Here is a 20,564-nt window from a genome sequence, read left to right as displayed (position 1 = left end):
AGTTTATCAAGATATTTTACAGAAAAAAAGTGAGGGTAGTCTGTCACACAGTTTGAAGCACACAAGAGGATGGGTGCTGAAATGTGACAACAAACCCATTACTTTAGAAGCAAATCGACTTTAGAATGGCTTCATGATAATGAAATACACATTCTGGAATAGCCACGTCAAAGCCCTGACAAATAAACAATTGAGATTATCAGGCATGAAGTCAAGAAAGCTATGCACTCCAGACATCCCACAAACCTTGCTGACGAGAGGCAGTTTTCTAAAGAAGAGGGAGACCAGATACATCCAGATTGTTTTGTTAATCTGATCTGCAACTACAGGAAGCATCTGGTTGAGGTTATTGCGACTAACTTAGGGTTAAAACCTATTGAATGCAAGGGTGTACTTACTTATGCCTTGCTGTCCTGTGAATGTTTACATCTTATGGCCAATGAAAATATGAAAACTTGTAAATGTTTGGGTTGAATTAATTAAAGCAGACTCTGGTTGTTCCTTCTTGCGATTTCCGGGAAGATCAGACCATGTTTTATGACCAATTTTGACAGAAAGGTAAGAAATTTCAAAGGGTGTACAAACTTTTTCCTGGGACTGTATATAGGAAGTGTGCTTCTGAATCTCTCTCTCTTTTGTCTTAAGCCTGCTTAGACTGATTGTGGTTTTCAGTTACCAAAAAAAACAGAAAGGGGTGCAAAATCTTTGCAAAAAATGAGAAAATGCCGCAAAATCTTTGCAAAAAATGAGAAAATGCAGCCACAAAATCAGACATTTTGACCGCAAAAATCACAAAATCCCAGTGCAAAATCCTGGAGGGACTGCCTTTAAATTGGATGTGCTCAAATCTGTTGGTAGTTTCTGTCATGGAGGCGGCCTTCTCCCAGCCTCTTATCTAGAGTAGAGTCTTGTTTGCTGTTCCCGCAATATTTGATCTGAGGCTAAGCCACTGCCATGGACACCTTGAGGCCCGGAAAGGAAACCCATACGTGTGTGTGTGTGAAATGTAGTAGGGTTGCGTGTGCCTGTGTGCGTGAGTGTGTGGGTGTGCGTGCGTGCGTGCGTGTGTGTGTGTGCGTGTGTGTGAAATGTTGTAGGGTTAAATATGCGTGTGTGCGTGCCTGTGCGCGTGTGCGTGTGTGTGCGTGCGCGTGTATGTGTGTGTGTGTGTGTGTGTGTGTGTGTGTGTGTGTGTGTGTGCGTGTGCGTGCGTGTGTGCGCGCGCGCGCGTGTGTGTGTGCGCGTACGCGCGTGTGTGTGTGTGTGTTCGCTTGTGTGTGCGTGCGAGTGTGCGTGTGTGTGTGTGTAATGTTGTAGGGTTACATGTGTGTGTGCGTGTGTGTGTGTGTGCGTGCGCCTGTGTGTGCGTGCGCCTCTGTGTGTGTGTGTGTGTGTGTGTGTGTGTGTAATGTTGTAGGGTTACATAAGTGGGGAATAATTGGGTGTTATCATTCTGCTAACTGCTGCACCTGCTCAGTCATTTATTAATTGTGACAGGGCTTATCAGCATCGCCATTGTGTGTGTGTGTGTGTGTGTGTGTGTGTGTGTGTGTGTGTGTGTGTGTGTGTGTGTGTGTGTGTGTGTGTGTGTGTGTGTGTGTGTGTGTGTGTGTGTGTGTGTGTGTGTGTGTGTGTGTGTGTGTGTAATGTTGTCGGGTTACATATGCGCGTGTGTGTGTGTGTGTGTGTGTGTGTGTGTGTGTGTGTGTGTGTGTAATGTTGTAGGGTTACGTGTGTGTGTGTGTGTGTGTGTAATGTTGTAGGGTTACATAAGTGGGGAATAATTGGGTGTTATCATTCTGCTAACTGCTGCACCTGCTCAGTCATTTATTAATTGTGACAGGGCTTATCAGCAGCGCCATTGTGTGTGTCTGTGTGTGTGTGCGTGTGTGTGTGTGTGTGTGTGTGTGTGTGTGTGTGTGTGTGTGTGTGTGTGTGTGTGTGTGTGTGTGTGTGTGTGTGTGCTTGTGTGTGTGCTTGTGTGCGTGCATACAGTGAGGAGAATAAGTATTTGATCCCTTGCTGATTTTGTTGGTTTGCCCACTAATAAAGACATGATCATTCTATAATATTAATGATAAAATGTATTCTAATATGGAGAGACAGAATATCAAAAAGAAAATCCAAAAAATAGCTTTGAAGAATATATTTTAATTGATTTGTATTCCATTGAGGAAAATAAGTATTTGACCCCTCTAGTCAAAGAAGACAAAATACTTGGTGGCAAAGCCCTTGTTTTCTCGTACAGAGGTCAGATGTTTCTTTCAGTTAATGGCAATGTTTGTGGATATATTAGAAAGGATTTTTGTCCACTTTTCTTTGCAGATCATCTCTAAATCATTGAAGTTGTATGACTGTAGCTTGGCAAATGAGAGCTTCTGTTCCCTTCACAGGATTATTATAGATTTAATGTTTGGAAACTGTCTAGGCCACTTCCTGACCTTAATGTGCTTCTGCTTGTGCTACTCCTTCTTTGCTTGGGCTGTATGTTATGGATTATTATCATATTGGGAGGCCAATCCATGACCCACCTTCAGTCTAGTGGTGGTGGGAAAGAGGTTGGCATGCAGCATTGTACGTTTACATATCTCACTCCATCCATTTCTTGACGATGTGAAGTTGTCCTGTGTCTTGGCCAGATAAACAACCTCAAAATATAATGTTACCACTTTCATGTATGGTGTTGGAGAAGGTGTTGTTCTTGGGATCATAGGCAGCACTTCTCTTCCTCCAAACACAATGAGTTGTGTTAATGCCAAACAGTTTGATGTTGGTGTCATCTGATTCCAGCACCTCCCAATCATATCCTAATCCAGTTTGATGTTCATTGGCAAACCTCAGGTGAGCCTGAACAGGTTCCTTCTGAAGCAGGGGTACCATACATGCACTGCAGAATTTTAATTCCCTGTGGTATTAAGTGTTTCCAATAGTTTTCTTAGTGATTGAGGTCCCAGCTGCCTTGAGATCATTTCCTTGCTCCTATCATACAGTATTAAAGGGGCTTTATCTCTTTTTTCTGGTTATTGAATCCCCACAAGGTCAAATCTTGTATGGAACCACAGACAGGCCTAAGATTGTTGATTGATGATCATTTTGTATGTCCTAAAATTGCGAAGAAATGCACCAACAGTTTGCTCCTTAATATCCAGGAGTCCATTTCAGCCTTGTTGGGTTCTAAAATCTTGTCCCTGACATCCTTTGACAGCTTTTTGGCCTGTGCCATGTTGGCGAGTTTAGTTTGATTGATTGACTGATTCTATGGACTGCTTCTGCAGATCCAATGTGTCTTTTGTGCAGGTTACTATTAACAGATGTGTTCAATTCAGATAACAAGTTGATTGGAAGTGCCATTTGATCTGCGGGATCAGAAATCTTAATGGTTGGCAGGGGATCAAATACTTATTTCCCTCAATGAAATACAAATCAATTAATATATATTCTTTAGAGTTAATTTCTAGATTTTCTTTTTGATATTCTGTCTCCTCATATTAGAATACATATTATCATTAACATTAAAGACTGATCATGTCTTTATTAGTGGGCAAACCAACAAAATCAGCAAGGGATCAAATACTTATTCTCCTCACTGTATGTGTGCGCGCATGTGTGTGTATGCAACATTTTTTTATTCAAATGCTCTCCATCTATCTCTCTCTCCCTCCCTCTCTCCCATCTATCTCTCTCTCTCTCCACCCCCCCTCTCCCATATCTCTCTCTCTCTCTCCACCCCCTCTCCCTCTCCCCCTCTCCCCCCCTCTCCCTCTCCCCATCCCCTCTCCCACTCTCCCTCTCTCTCCCCCATCTCTCTCTCTCTCTCTCTCTCTCTCTCTCTCTCTCTCTCTCTCTCTCTCTCCCTCTCTCCCCCTGCCTCTCTCTCTGTCTCTCTCCCACCTTTAAAGGTTTTGAACTTTTTAGAATGTATTGATGTTAAAATGTTTTATTTAATCTCTTTTATGTATGTGGTTGTTAGTTTTGTAAATGTGATATTATGTTTTGTCTGTCTGTATTGGCCATGATATAGCCATAGCTGCTGAAATGGCAATAAATGTAAGCAATCAATTAATCAATCAATCAATCTCTCTGTCTCTCCCTCCATCTTTGTCTTTTGCTCCCCTCTCACCCCCCTCCCCTCCCCCTCCAATCACTTTCTGTCTCCCTCATCTCTCTCTCTCTCTCTCTCTCTCTCTCTCTCCTCTCTCTCTCTCTCTCTCTCTCTCTCTCTCTCTCTCTCTCTCTCTCTCTCTCTCTCTCTCTCTCTCTCTCTCTCTCTCTCCCTCTCTCTCTCCCTCTCTCCCCCTGCTTCTTCTCTCTCTGTCTCCCTCCATCTTTGTCTTTCTCTCCCCCTCTCCCTCTCTCCCCCTCTCCCCGTGCAGACCTGCAGGAGCAGATGCAGAGGGCGATGACTCTGGAGTCGGAGAGGCGGCGGGCGGAGGAGGAGGCGGCGCGGCTGGAGGCCGATCGCCAGAGCGCCCTGCTGGCCAAGGAGGAGCTGGCCAGGCAGGCAGAGGACCAGATGAAGAGCCAGGAGCAACTGGTACTATACACACACATCTATACACACACACACACACACACACACACACACACACACACACACACACACACACACACACACACACAGGCCGAGGACCAGATGAAGAGCCAGGAGCAGCTGGTAGAATACACACACACACACACACACACACACACACACACACACACACACACACACACACACAAACACACACACACACGCTTGAAAGAGTGTGATAAAATGGCAGGCCTCTGAATTTTAAAGCAGAGGGAGAAAGAGAAAGAGAAAGAGAGAGAGAGAGAGAGAGAGAGACAGAGAGAGAGAGAGAGAGAGAGAGAGAGAGAGAGAGAGAGAGAGAGAGAGAGACTGTGGTGAGGTCATTTGCAGTTCTGGTTCAAGATGTCTTATTGCTGTGTCTTGTTCCCTCTCTCTATCTCTCGTCTCCTCTCCTCTCCCTCTCTCCCTCTCTCCTCTCCTCTCCTCTCTCCTCTCTCCCTCTCTTCTCTCCTCTCCTCTTTCCCCCTCTCCTCAGGCGGCTGAGCTAGCTGAGCACACTGCGCGGATTGCCCTGTTGGAGGAGGCCAAGAGACGCAAGGAAGAGGAGGCCGTCACATGGCAGGAGAGGGTGAGTTACGCGTGCACGCATACACACACATACACACGCACACGCACACACATATACTGTATACACACATACTGTATACACACAGAGAGCCAGCATGTGACAACAGTGTGTTTTTTACACACACACACACACGCACACAAGCACGCACGCGCACACGCACACACGCGCACACGCACACACGCGCGCGCACGCACACACACAGACGCACATAAACAAGTCATTGTTTCTCGGCTATGAATCTGTTTGACAACCCTAGGTTAAGACTTGAGAAAAGTGTCTTTGAAAAGTGCAGTGTTTTTTACGATTGGCGATGCGATGTGAAGTTTGGGTTGAGGGTGTGCTCTGACTGTTGCACCAATGAGCATGACTCTTTGGTGTAGCGGCCAGAAGCCCAATGCGGTAACCCAGAAGGTTCTGGTTCGAGTCCCGGTGGGGCAACTCTACTCCACTTCGCTACAGCGTTCCTCATTTTCCAAAAAACGTCCTCGGCAAAAATTGTGAGGGACAGTGGCAAAATCATAGGTGCCCAGCAAAGCAGCCTCAGTGGCGGCCGAGTCACGCTGTGTCGAGCTGAACGCCTACTAGAAAACCGGCAGTGGAAAAGAGGCATTAGTCTCTTCCCGCTCCTATCCAACCCGTTGTTCACTCCAAAAGAATGAAGAGGGAAATAAACAGTATCCAGAGTGCAGTGTTTAATGGACTTTTCATATAAATTAAACTTACTGAACTTTACTTTACTTTACTTTCCCTTCCCTCTCCATCCAGGCCCAGTTGTGAAATCTAATCAACATGGCGTGCGCATTCCAACCATATGTTCTATTTTCACAGCTGAAGCTAAAGCTTGGCTTTTACGTCTTGAGTACATAGAGAAATGTTGGTTTTGTAAATGTGATATGATGGTTTTTTTTCCACTTGTATACACATGATATAGTCATAGCTGCTGAAATGGCAATACATGTAAACCAGTGATTCTCAAACTTTTTCAGACCGAGGACCACTTTGTCCAACCAAAAACGTTCAGGCACCACCTGACAACCGAATTGACAGTTGACGGCTGCTAATTTGGCACTGCTAATTTCAATGCAGATCACTCACATGTTTTTTACTCACATGTATTATGCGGTTATTGTGATGAAAATAAGACTTCAGCTATGCTTATCGCTGTAATAATGTTACAAATATAGCCTACTGCTAGCTTGTCTTGGAAAATGAGAAATCCTCGTACGGACCACTTGTGCTGTGTCGCAGACCACCAGTGGTCCCCGGACCACACTTTGAGAATCACTGATGTAAACAATCAATCGATCGATCCCCTGCAGGCCCAGAACGCACAGGACGACCTGCTGAAGACGCGCGAGGAGCTTCACCTGGTGCTGACGGCTCCGCCCCCGCCCCCTCCCCCGCCCATGATGGAGCCCCTGGACGACGGGGAGGCGGAGCTGGACGGCGAGGAGAGCACCAGCACGCACAGCGCCGAGCTGGACGGCATGGACGGCATCAACGACCACCGCCTGGAGGAGGAGCGCCTGACCGAGGCCGAGAAGAATGAGCGCGTGCAGAAACAGCTCATGGTATACACACACACACACACACACACACACACACACACACACACACACACACACACACACACACACACACACACACACACACACACACACACACACACACACACACACACACACACACACACACACACACACACACACACACAGGAGCGCCTGACCAAGGCGGAAAAGAACGAGCGCGTGCAGAAACAGCTCATGGTATACACACACACACACACACACACACACACACACACACACACACACACACACACACACACACACACACACACACACACACAGGAGCGCCTGACCGAGGGGGAGAAGAATGAGTGCGTGCAGAAACAGCTCATGGTGAGGAGGACACAGGAGACACACACACACACACACACACACACACAGGAGCGCCTGACCAAGGCGGAAAAGAACGAGCGCGTGCAGAAACAGCTCATGGTGAGGAGGACAGGAGACACACACACACACACACACACACACACACACACACACACACACACACACACACACACACACACACACCCCAGAAATAAATGTTGCGTTTCCGCCTGGTGACATGGTGACATCACTGGGAAAGAATCCAGCTGTGTGTGTGTCTCTCTTCTGAGCACGAGGCATTCCCAACCCCAACCCTCTGCACCAAGCTCAAGCAGGAAGACACACACATGCACGCACAATCTCTCTCTCCCTCTCTCGCTCCCTCCCTCCCTCAGTCACTCACACACTCACACACACACACTCACACACTCACTCACACACTCGCTCTCTCACTCACTCACTCACTCACTCACTCACACACTCTCACACACACAAACACACACACACACACACACACACACACACACACACACACACACACACACACACACACACACACACACACACACACACACACACTGTCTCTCTCTCTCTCTCTCTCTCTCTCACTCTTGCTCTCTCGCTCTGTCTTTCACACACAGAGAATTCTAATGCATGCCCACTTAGTGTGTGGAGTATCATTTATTGATCCCAGCCTGGGGAAATTGAAAACTTGATGATTCTTCTCTCCTTCTGGCCAGGGCTGAGTTTCTCAAAAGGGAAATTGTTAGCCTGTTAGCAACTTTGGTAGTTATCAATGGGAAAATGCATTGAAAACAAAGTAGCTAATGTAGTAAGCAACTTTGGTTTCGAGAAATTCACACCTGGTATGTTTTCGTGTGACGCGCCTTACCTGTGACAAAAGGCATGACATCACCCATCTCTACATCAAGAGTCGTGCCACATTGCAACAGGAAGAACGCACTGGCCTAGTTTCATATGATTTGTCAGCCTCACATTTCATTCTATTTTCTTTTGGTGAAAAGTAGTCACATTACATTACATTATTACATTACATTACATTGCATTTGGCAGACGCTTTATAACCAAAGCGACTTTCAAAAGAGGACATAATCAAGCCAGCATCACAAGCAAATACAAAGTGCACAGGAGATATACAGAACAACAAGTGCAGTTGCAAAGAGGGGTTAGTTTTTTTTTTTATATATAGAGTAAATAACGAGCACACACACACACACACACAAACACACACACACACACACACACACACACACAAACTAAACTAAACTAAACGTCATGTCAAGAGTCTGCCCTGGGGCAAGGCCAGTTCAAGCATTAGTCTAGTAGATTCTCTCGAAAGAGGAATCACCAAGTACAATACAATGCAGCACTATTGCTTGACTTGACTGCAACGCATAACAGTCACCTGACTCACCGCTGGTGGTGTGTTGACCCTCTGGTCCAGTGAATTCACTCCAAAGGGGTGTCGCGCCTTTATGTTTGTAGCCGGGAGGGTGCGTTGGTTCCACAAAGTAATCCAATGAAGCACACCACTGATGCCGATGCATAAATGATTATATGGGGCAGCCGTGGCCTAGTGGTTAGAGAGTTGGTCTTTCAATCTAGGGGTTGCAGGTTCGAATCCCCCCTGACCTCTCCCTACATCTCCATCCATGGCTGAAGTGCCCTTGAGCAAGGCACCTAACCCCACATTGCTCCAGGGACTGTAACCAATACCCTGACAAATAATAACTGTAAGTCGCTTTGAATAAAATGAAAGCGTCAGCTAAGTGAAATATAATAATATAATAATAATAATAATGCATAAGGAAAATAAAGAAGGTGCTACCCAGTGAAGTGCAAAGCGTTTTGTGTCCTTCAGACCATCATCAGTGCCAAACTTCTCTTCCAGGAAATGACAGCCTTGCATTGACAACACTCTCCTTTGTTTTTTTATTCTTCCATTTCTTTTCTCTCTCTCTCTCTCTCTCTCTCTCTCTCTCTCTCTCTCTGACACTCTCTTCTCTCCCTCACTTACTCTCTCTCTCTCTCTCTCTCTCTCTCTCTCTCTCTCTCTCTCTCTCTCTCTCTCTCTCTGACACTCTCTGCTCTCCCTCACTTACTTTCTCTCTCTCTCTCTCTCTCTCTTTCTATCTCCTCTCTCTGTGCTTTCCCCATTTCTCATCCTCCCTATCTCCACCTCCCCCCCCCTCTCTCTCTCCATCTCTCTATCCCTCCATCAGGCGCTGACCTCGGAGCTGGCGCAGGCTCGTGACGACACCAAGAAGACGCAGAACGACATCCTGCACACGGAGAACGTGCGCGCGGGCCGAGACAAGTACAAGACGCTGCGGCAGATCAGGCAGGGCAACACCAAGCAGCGCATCGACGAGTTTGAGGCCTTATAAAGCACCCCCCCCCCAAAAAAAAAACCACCCCCACCACCCCTTTAGCCCCCCTTCCTTATAATTACCCCCCCCACACACACACACAAACACCCTCCTTATAGACCCCCCATTTTAGCCCCCCCTCCTCCCTTTAACCTTATTAACGCCCCATATAGCGCACCCCCCCCCCCCATCACCCCCACCCCCCAAAAAACCCTTAAAAAGTTCCCCCTGCCCCTCGCTCCCAGGGGTTCAGGACTATTCCAGCACACTCCCATCTCCCATCTCCCACCTCCCACCTCCCATCTCCCATCTCCCATCTCCCACCTCCCATCTCCATGCCATACCCTTTCTGAGTGGTCACTGCCAGACATGCTGTAGATTTTGTCCAACAGAAGTACATACTTACACACACACACGCACACGCACACACAGGATTGTAATTTGAGGCACTTTTTGGCAGGAACACAAGATTTCATGTCCATTCCTGTGTGCTTACACACACACACACACACACACACACACACACATGCGCGCGTGCACACATACACATGCGCGAGTGCCGCAGCCAAGCACACTGTACGCATGCCCTCTGCATTTGTACGATCATTCACCACTTCTTGTTACACCACTAATGCCACGAGGGCAGGCCACCCCGCTTTTGTGCTAAACTTTTGTAGCGCTGCTCTTTGATCACACAGACACACAGACACAGACACACACACACACACACACACAGACACACACACAGACACAGACACACACACACACACACACACACACACACAGACACACACCACTTCATTGAAATTACCCAGTGCCAAAAAACGCCTGTTCTTTTTTCTATTGTACATCCTCTCGCTCTTAGTCTGAAATGAAGTACCTGTGTCTCGCAGTGACCCGAGTCTGTCCTCATTGATACCAAAATTGCCATTTTGTTTCACTTTTAAGTTTGCAGTAGAGGGACTTAGACAAGTGATGGTAAGGAATAGAAGCATTTAAAGGGAAAAATGAAGTATCGCAATCTGAGCATGGTCTCTGTCTGGTATTTATTTCTGTTTTTGTTTTTGTTTTGTTTTTGTTTTTTTTAAATGGGGGATGCTAAGAGGGCAAACAAAGAGACATTTATTGACTTTTATTTTATATTTATCCATTTCCTGGCTTCCTGATTGCTTTGAAAGGACCACTCAGAAAGGGGAATTACAGTATAAGAACCTAAACTTGTTTATTTGCTGAAAGGAAGGTAAAAAGTGTATGTTTTTGGTTTATTTTTTTGTCTTTATTTTTCCACATTATAATTTGAACACTTCTATTTTATGTTCAAAACTCGCTTTAGTTGGAACACGAAATCAGTCTTAGTTCTGAAGTATTTATGCTACGTATGGGTCATGTACTGTACTCTACTCGCAGGAAGGGTGTCTTCATTTTGGTTTGTATATTTTTGTTATTCTTCTAATGAGCATTGCCAGTTATAATATCCTCAAAGGTTCTATATTGACCAAAAAAAATACAATAGATTTACAATGGCTAGTTTACAGTTTTTTTTTTTTTTGCTTTCATGCTCCATATGATATCTAAGATCACTAAATTAAGAGAGAAATTGTTTTCTTTTTGTATATTATGATGTTTTATTTTTTACGTTAGACAGTGCTTAAGCTGCATTTAACTGGAATGACAGGTGGAGAGATCTATCTTACTCTAGGTACTGATTGACGCTGTCATCTTCTTTTCTATTGGAGGGACTTTTTTTTAGCAGGTGAAGGCGGAGCTATAGGCCCTGCCCACTTCACCAATCCCCCATATGTCATCTCAGATGTGGAGGCGGAGCTATAGGTCCTGCCCACTTCACCTATCTCCTCTCATCTCAGATGTGGAGGCGGAGCTGTAGGCCCTGCCCACTTCACCTATCCCCTCTCATCTCAGATGTGGAGGTGGAGCTGTAGACCCTGCCCCCTTCACCTATCCCCTCTCATCTCAGATGTGGAGGCGGAGCTATAGGCCCTGCCCCCTTCACCTATCCCCTCTCATCTCAGATGTGGAGGCGGAGCTGTAGGCCCTGCCCACTTCACCTATCCCCTCTCATCTCAGATGTGGAGGCGGAGCTGTAGGCCCTGCCCACTTCACCTATCCCCTCTCATCTCAGATGTGGAGGCGGAGCTGTAGGCCCTGCCCACCTTACCTCTCCCCCTCATCTCATCTCAGATGGAAAGATAAGAAAGATAAACGGCTGGCTTTCCTCTCCGTGGCTCTTCCTGTCCGCTTACAAGAAGCAGAACAAGAGCTCCAGGCTTATCTACTCTGGCAGCCCTCTGATGACCGAGGTCTGTTTTTGCTCAGTGTCGTTTGACCACCTCTGTTGTAGTGAGTGTAGTAGAGTGTAGCTCAGTCAGACAGACTTTTCAGAGTTCAGAGAGAAAGCCCCCAGCCAGCCAGCCAGCCAGTCAGTCTAGGCCTTTCACAAACCCCTACATCAGTCTAATTTCGATGAACTAAAACCTGAATGTACTGTTTTTTTTTCTAAAAAGGCTTACAGTTTTTACGTGCATATATATATATATATACAGGCACGATGCTGCTCACTCTGCAGTGGTTTAGGACAGTATCTTGGAAGAGCTGTGTTGTAGGGATTATGGAAGAGAACTGTTTCCAGTGCAGGTTAGGTTGCTCACTGTCAATCATGAAGGGAAGTATGGAGGAACTGTTCTGTCAGTGGTTTTTCACTTCATATGTCCTAGGACGGACAGAATGGGATGTAAAACTGTTTCCAGAGCGATTGTGCAAGAGTGGCTGATATGGTATCAGGTAACAGTTAAGAAAGACTTTTTAAGTCGTGAGCACCAGGAGCAGACAGGGAAATGAGTGTAACTGTTCCCCCGAACAGTGTCTTAAAACTGTTCACGGGTCTGTCAATCATTTTGTTAAGCGTCTGGGATCTAGAAGCTTTTGTTGATGGCCGATTTTTGTGTTGCGTTGAAGGGCAAAGTGTGAAGGTAAAAAATGTCCCCGGGCCAGTGCCAGTGAGTGGCCTTCTTTGGTGTCATTTGTGCCACGAGAAACTGTTCCCTGAAGCGCAGGGGCTAAGGGCTGTGTAGCATGTCGAAATTGTAGCTTCTCCATCCTCCGACCATCACACACACATTGGGATGCTGTGGTCGTCATTGCTGACCATCTGTCATACGTCATAGTCATGTCATGTATTCAAACTGGAATTTTATTTTTTATTTTAAAAAGTTGTTCTACTTTATTGGCAATAAAAAAAATCTCAAATGATTACATATCAGTTGTGTTTTTTTTGTTGCATTGTGTCACTATCAAGCCCTACTGAGTTCCACACAATGTTTTTTTCCACATTTGTACATTATTTTTTTTACAAAGATCTTAATATACACAAGTTCATAAGTTAAGAAATAAATAAGCACACTAACCATCACAACAGACTCGGATATGCAAACATCCGGTTGTACAGTTAACATGATGAAACATTTGATTCATATACAGTATATTTTCAGTCCAAATGAATACATGGATCAACACAGTCATATGGATCCAGAGCTACATACTACATACAAGTAGGTGATATTGGTCCCAAATGTTATGTGCACAAACTAAGGACAGATTTCATCTCTGTAAGCATTTTCTCCACCAATGACTTGGTTGCAGGATAAGTGCTGCTTCAGTACCATAGCCTTGACCTTGCGCGATTCTTGCCCATGATAGATGTGTAATGACATAACATATGAAGTGGGTTTGTGTACACGTATACAGGGCTGATAGTATTCAGGCTCCATGCCTGATTTCAGGCTTGACAGAGTTTGCAAAAATAAAAACATTGATAATAATTAGCCATTAGGTTATTCATATCTCAGAAAGTGTTACAGGTTCAGGGTTTTCTTCTACTATCAGGCTTGAATAATGATCATACACAGGCTATTAAATGTTTGAATAATGTGTCAAAATAGGCCTACGTTATGTCACTATGCAGTATCTTGTCGTCGTCGTTAGAGCAGGGAAAAAAGTTCAGTCTCAGAATTTTTTTTCACTATCACCCCTGCGTATACAAAACGGCGGGCTATGAGAAATTGCTGTGTGTACAAAAATACTGTGGGCGCAGAGTTAAGAGATCAACTATATGGAGTGGAATTACGGAGGGAGACATTTCTCCTGCCTGGCCTTCTCATTTGGTTCCCTCTCCAGCGCTACGGCGGAGTTGTCATGGTTTCCTGCTGTTTACGTTGGCGCGGAGAGGAAGGCTGAGGCTGTGCCACACATTCGGTGACTGTTGTAACGGTTTCCACGACAACCCTTCAGCACAGATGTTAGGGAAAGAGCAGAGTGAAAAAAAACGAAAGAGGCACAGACATTAAAACAACAAGTTAGTTGTTTCTCTGAGAAGAGAAAAAAAAACATCACAGGTCACTCTTCAGTGCCGTTGTAGATGCTGAACTACTCTTAACTACTGTCTTTTATTACTGCTGCTACATCTTTTTTCTGTCATTATTGTTATCCTCCACTCGGTCTCTCCCGTTTCTTTCTTGCCTCTATCAGTTACTTTGCACATGTTCACCACAATACACTCTTATGGTCATTGTGTATTTACATAGCAAAAAAAAACAGGCATTTTTTACAGCCTAATGATCTCCACGATTTCCCTTTACAATTCAGGGGCCTGACACACACACACACACACACACACACACACACACACACACACACACACACACACACACACACACACACACACACACACACACACACACACACACACACACACACACACACACACACTCTCTCTCTCTCTCTCTCTCTCTCTCTCTCTCTCTCTCTCTCTCTCTCTCTCTCTCTCTCTCTCTCTCTCTCTCTCTCTCTCTCTCTCTCTCTCTCTCTCTCTCTCTCTCTCTCTCTCTCTCGTATGGGCTCCAGTAACTAGTTTCCCATCCCTTTCCTGCCACCCTTCCCTCTTGGTAAACATGGGTAGACTGGCCTCTCCTATTCCCAACCATGCGGACTACATAAAGACTGCCCAGCCAGCCAGCCAGCTCACACCCAGGGCTAGAATATGGACCACACAGTGGCCAAAGATCAGAGGTGTGCTTTTCAGAGTGAGGAGACCGCACACTTAAAATCCTTTTTTATATTATTATTATTATTATTATTATTATTATGTCATAGCTTTCCATGAAATAATAGTTAAAAAAAGGATTTTAAGTGTGCAGACTCTTCACTCTGAAAACTACAGTCACCCTTGTCCTGCACCTTTAACAAATCTTGACCATCAACCAGAGATCAGAGTGCAGTAAAAGTAGAGGTACATGTATGGTGCTACGGCATGCATTATGGGGCTACGTTTGAAAGCATCATGTAAACACTTCACCATTTAGAATTAAATGTAAACGCGACTGAACTATTTAATTCTTAATAAATGGATTAATTCGGAATTGAAAACATGTACGGACACAGGGAATTTTATTACACTTAGTACATTTCAAAGCGACTTACAGTTGTTCAGGTATAGGGTATTGGCTACAGTCCCTGGAGCAATATGTGAGGTTAGGTGCCTTGCTTAAGGATTAGTTAGGTAGAGCCATGGATTAGTTAGGGCGAGATTTTAATCTGCAATCCTATGATCTTAAGTCCAGCGCTCTTACCATTGACCCGTATTAATTAGTTCATTAATGTAATTCAGTTAATTCTGAATGAAGTGTCTGATGTAAATGAGGCCAGTGACTCACCTTCGCCTGCGTTGACGGTGGCGGTGCCCATGAGGCGGTCGGACAGCCCGAGGGCGGGGTGCTCCCAGAGCCCTAGCATCAGCAGCGCGTCGTGCAGCTCGTGGGGGGTCACTCTGCTGAACACCAGCTGCAGCTGGAGAGGCCACTCCTGGGGGGCGCTCCTGCCACCGGGGGCCTGTTTCACCACCGCGGTCCTCTGCACCAGCTCACGCTCACCTGGCAGAATTAGACACCTGTGGGGGGTGGGGAGGGAGGTGGAGGGGGGATGAGGATGAGGATGTAGTATCAGGCCCGTAGCCAGGGGGTGTTCGAGGGGTTCGTTCGAACCCCCCCTCCCATCCCCCACCCCCACTCGAACCCCCCAATTACGTTGCATCCTCACTTTGACTGGAAGTATGGGAGAGCATTGACATACTCACTTCATTTAATTTAAGAGATGATTTAATTATCCAAGCTTTATTTAAATTATCCAATTGTATTATCCAAAGTGACAATCCAAATGGGGCACGAAAAGTATAGTCCAGCTCTGCACCACCGAGGAAGCTGTGGACCTAAAGATTGGCCTTTAAAGTTTTGAAAATATATATTTTTAGGGCTTTTTGCCTTTATTTTCGACAGGACAGTGAAGAGACAGAAAACAAGTGGAGAGAGAGATGCGGGTAAGGATCGTGTAAAGGTCTTAGTAACCCATTAGAGCACTAATGAGCCTGGCTTATAAACTATTATAAACTACTATTATACCAGTAAAACACGGACCCTGTTATAAATGAGCTGTTAACTGAATGGCAATGACCAAGTCGTAATGTATTACTGAAGGCCTTGTGTACTGTCATAGTAGTGTAGTAGTACTATGGTAGTATGGTAGCCTGGTGAAACAGCGCCACCCGCTGGACGGCAAAATGTTTTGTCTACGGGTGGTAAATTAGACATCCACATTTAGTCTGGTTTATCAGGCTAGTAGTATGGTAGTTTTTTCAGTAACTATCACAGCTTTCCACTGGTGGAACCATGAACTTCTCCACTCTCTACTTTTACTTTGAGCACTTGTGTTCAATGTTAGCCTGGGCGAAAAGCCGACTGTTGACTTCGTCAATCAGTCTGGCAAAAGCCATGAGGAATCCGTCTCCGTGAAGGGTGGGAGATGGTCCGATCTTATAATGCCATTTAAAATAATTGGAGTTCCGAACTCAAATTAAAACCCATATTGTGCTTTATCTGCATGCCTGTTACGATATACCGTTACAAAAGCATGCAAATAACAAAACAAAAGTGTGAATCTTAACCAATAAGTAACGGATTTCGCGGGTGAGCTCTGCGTCACCACTCTCAACTGTTTGTTGATTGGCTAAACACTGAGAGAACCGAGCTCGAGGCTTTTGCCAGACGATGTGCGTAGCCAAAATCTTTGGGTGGTGTACATAGGATGGCGTCGCCAGGCGTGTTCAATGTACCACTCACCCCTTAATAAAGACGGAGGTGGGCTTGGGGCTGGACAGCTTCTGGACTGCAGTGATGAGAACCGTGAGCTGGCCAACTTCATACGGGCCCATGCCTGCAGACACAGAGAGGATTACTCTATATTACATTACATTACATTACATACCTGCAGACACATTACATTACATTACATTACATACCTGTAGACACAGAGGATTACACTATTACATTACATTACAGTACAGTACATGCCTGTAGACACAGAGGGGATTACTCTATTACATTACATTACATGCCTGTAGACACAGAGGATTACACTATTGCGTTACATTACATTACATTACATACCTGTAGACACAGAGGATTACACTATTGCGTTACATTACATTACATTACATACCTGTAGACACAGAGGATTACTCTATTACATTACATTACATTACATTACATTACATACCTGTAGACACAGAGGATTACACAGGCACACAATTTACTGTGGGCTGTACTGTACCCCAGAGGATAAACAAAACCAGGGGTCCACTGTCTGGCAAGTACTCTAGATTGGGTCTCTGAATTGAAACTTGGCAGGAGGTAAGCATGAGCCAAGAATTAATGTGAGACGACAGAGTTACAAAGCTACAGTAATACAGTGTGTTGTACTCTCTGTCATCTCACATTCACACACACTAATATTCAGAGGCGATTCTAGGGTCAGATTGGGCCCCAAGCGAAAATGCAAAAGAATGAACATTTGAACCAAAATCGCCACTACTGTGGTAAAGTGTGGGCTGTTATTCACTATCTAGAGAGGCTTGGGGGCCCCAAGCGGCTGCCTGCCTTGCCTGGTGGCAAGATGCTAATATCATGAATACACAGATCATGGCCAAAGTCCCACTAAAATGTTATTTATGATGGGGAAATTGGGTGCACAGCCCATCAATTCAGTTTAATAGTTGTGAATGTGTAAAAAAAATGTAAATGTAAACAAATGCTTAGTCCAAGAGTCTTCCATAAAGGATAGATGCATTTGTCGCAGCTTGCATAAAATACCCTAAGCATCTTTAGCTCCTCCACCGTTTAAACTTTGTACATTATTACTACTAGATGAAATAGGATGTGGTTAAGAGAAACAAAACTGTGGTGGTTTGACAGTGTTAGTTCTCATTATTGAAATAGCACTCATGCTAGTTTCAGTGGTGTACTGTGTCTCACCATTGTTGTTCATCTTACAGATCTGAGTGAGAGAGGAGAACCTCACTTTGACCAGCAGCTCTCCCACAACCGGCTCCACACCGCCCCTCAGTGGCCTCTCCGTCTAATTGCAGGAGAAACACAGAAAATCAAAAAAGGCGTCTATTATTAAACCTTAATGTATGTAATGACAATGACAAGGCTTTGTATTTGTATTTTGTATTGTGTTTTATTGTAGTAGTGTAGTACTATGGTAATGAAGTTTTTTTCAAGTAATTGCAAGGCATTGCACTGGAGGAACAATGCACAGTATGAAGATAAAACCTTTGAAAAAAAAAAAGTTTTAAAATGCAACTCATTATATGTGTACATGTTATGGGTATGAACGAGGAAGCTGTCTGCTCTATTGCCAGCGAGAATTTGGTATTTAGTATTTGGTATTTGTGGTTACTGTAAATTGTTTTGTTTTTCTCTTCATCTCTTTATTTTTATTTCTTTTTTTTTGTTTGTTTGTTTTTTTTCAATCAATTTTTATACATTATACAAAGAGTGTAAAACTGTTTTAATAAAGTAAAAGTATCCTTAAAGGGACACTGAAATGGTCAAAAAAAGGTACTGCAACTATGCTGCTCATTGAAACTGTGTCGCCTATAATTGCCAAATTTGACCTTGTCATGATAGTTTACTAAGTAATAAACTAATATCTTCTAGTATGGCCCAAGTAGAGTCATTTTTGCAGCTAAGAATGGCTATTTCTGGAAATTCAAAATGGCGGACCATGGAGAAGATCCCTCTTTTCATGTATGAAAAGTGCAATTTTTCCAGTCATAATGAATATTTAGAATTTCATGGTGGTGATAAATATTCATGAAAAAGTAACAGTGAATGGGCAGCATGAATTCTGGAAATAAACAACTAAAAATCTCACACAGTGTCCCTTTAAAACCCATAAACTATTAACTATCGATATAGACGAGTTTTCATAGACCAGTTATAATCAAAATTTGCATATGTAGCCTTTGATTTTGCTTCTATCCTTCAGCATAATCCATCCCATAACACTACCATGCACAGTACGGAGCCAATCTTTTGTAGGATGGCGCGCGAGGCTAGTTGTCCTTGAGTGGAGGTGTAAAACGCACACCAGAAAAGGAGATGCTGGCAACCAGTAAAACACTCGCAGGAGGAGAGAAGCACCGCACACTCCCGAGTTGCAAAAAACAGGTTTTTAATGTGACAACGTTTCGGCCTGTCGGCCTTTGTGACCTGAGGAAGGCTGACAGGCCGAAACATTGTCACATTAAAAACACATTTATGCAACTCAGGAGTGTGCGGCATTTCCCTCCTTCAGCAGAGGCTGGTTGTGACTACCTTGGGGCTGAGAGGCTACCAGGTGAGGCCCTGTGTGCAGCTAGTTGTGATTACCTTGGGGCTGAGAGGGTACCAGGTGAGGCCCTGTGTGGTGTGATTACCTTGGGGCTGAGAGGGTACCAGGTGAGGCCCTGTGTGGTGTGATTACCTTGGGGCTGAGAGGGTACCAGGTGAGGCCCTGTGTGGTGTGATTAGTGATTACCTTGGGGCTGAGTAGGCCCTGTGTGGTGTGATTACCTTGGGGCTGAGAGGGTACCAGGTGAGGCCCTCTAGTTGTGATTACCTTGGGGCTGAGAGGGTACCAGGTGAGGCCCTCTAGTTGTGATTACCTTGGGGCTGAGAGGGTACCAGGTGAGGCCCTGTGTGCTGTGATTACCTTGGGGCTGAGAGGGTACCAGGTGAGGCCTTCTAGTTGTGATTACCTTTTTTTATGTATGTATGTTACTAGACACCTAAATTTCCTTCGGGATTAATAAATGTTACCGCGCGAATAGACCAGGCGCGATGCGATTCAAGCGACAGAGTGCAGCAGCAAGCGATACGAGCGATTGAGGAGACTAGAGTATGTCCGTACAGGCAGAAGGCAAAGCATTCAAGCATTCCCATTGGCTGTGGTCACTGACCTCTATTCAGTCATTGGCTGTCGCGGCTTGTCGCCGAACCGCGTCATAGAAAGTTGAAAAGATTTCAACTTCAAACTGTCGCGCTCGTCGCGCAAATCGCTCTAGTCTCCAGAATCGCTTTTGTCTCTCGACTCAATACAAAGTCAATTACTTCCGTCGCTCGTCTCGCTCAGATCGCCGCTGGTGTATTTCTGTGGTTACTCTACTCTACTCTACTCTACTCTACTCTACTCTACTCTACTCTACTCTACTCTACTCTACTCTACTCTACCTTGGGGCTGAGAGGGTACCAGGTGAGGCCCTGTGTGGTGTGATTACCTTGGGGCTGAGAGGGTACCAGGTGAGGCCCTGTGTTCTGGCGTCCTGGAAGCTCCATTGGTCCAGCGGGATAAGCACCTCCCCCAGGAACACCTTGCGCCTCAGGGTCTCCGCGTGCCACACCGAGGCCTGCAGCGACCGCGACGCCAGCAGCTCAGGGGCAATAGAACACTGTGGGATAGGAGGAAAAGAAATCGGGAGATGGGGGGGTGAAGGGTAGATTTGGTAGGTAGGGAGGGGGAATGGGGGGATAGGAGAAGAATGGGAGGATGGAAGGAATGAAGGGTAGAGGGGGAGGCAGGGAGGAGAGAAGGGTGAATGGTAGATGTAGAGGTAGAGAAGAGAGAGAGAGAGGGACAGAAGGAGAGGATGGAAGGATGGAGGTGTAGATGGGGTGGCAGGGAGGAGAGTGGAGTTGAGTGTTAGCGTGGTGGGGTGCAGGTCTTTTCGTCGAATGGATTGTTGAGAGGGGACCATTCGAACAAAACGT

At 45.3% G+C, this 20,564-nt stretch overlaps 2 protein-coding genes across 2 annotated transcripts in view; one reads left to right on the top strand and one right to left on the bottom strand.

The window, feature by feature from the left end:
• ezrb (ezrin b) overlaps window positions 1-9,478 on the top strand; it is a 94,646-nt gene extending 85,168 nt beyond the window's left edge. Inside the window, exons 12-15 of the mRNA XM_063223762.1 lie at window positions 4,374-4,534; window positions 5,046-5,138; window positions 6,458-6,709; window positions 9,262-9,478. Coding sequence (XP_063079832.1) covers window positions 4,374-4,534; window positions 5,046-5,138; window positions 6,458-6,709; window positions 9,262-9,426 — 671 coding nt within the window. The 3' untranslated portion in view covers window positions 9,427-9,478. The remainder of the gene's footprint in view (window positions 1-4,373; window positions 4,535-5,045; window positions 5,139-6,457; window positions 6,710-9,261) is intronic.
• Window positions 9,479-10,669: 1,191 nt separating this feature from the next.
• The window catches only part of sytl3 (synaptotagmin-like 3), a 25,744-nt gene continuing 15,849 nt past the window's right edge, over window positions 10,670-20,564 (bottom strand). Inside the window, exons 11-15 of the mRNA XM_063222212.1 lie at window positions 20,075-20,245; window positions 17,784-17,886; window positions 16,593-16,686; window positions 15,135-15,367; window positions 10,670-13,707 (exon numbers count right to left, since the gene is read on the bottom strand). Coding sequence (XP_063078282.1) covers window positions 13,616-13,707; window positions 15,135-15,367; window positions 16,593-16,686; window positions 17,784-17,886; window positions 20,075-20,245 — 693 coding nt within the window. The 3' untranslated portion in view covers window positions 10,670-13,615. The remainder of the gene's footprint in view (window positions 13,708-15,134; window positions 15,368-16,592; window positions 16,687-17,783; window positions 17,887-20,074; window positions 20,246-20,564) is intronic.

The sequence above is a fragment of the Engraulis encrasicolus genome, chromosome 18 (assembly GCF_034702125.1).
Source record: "Engraulis encrasicolus isolate BLACKSEA-1 chromosome 18, IST_EnEncr_1.0, whole genome shotgun sequence".
NCBI classification, from domain to species: domain Eukaryota; kingdom Metazoa; phylum Chordata; class Actinopteri; order Clupeiformes; family Engraulidae; genus Engraulis; species Engraulis encrasicolus.
The sequence above is the reverse complement of the archived record's forward strand: the minus strand, read 5'-3'. Positions and strand labels throughout refer to the sequence as shown.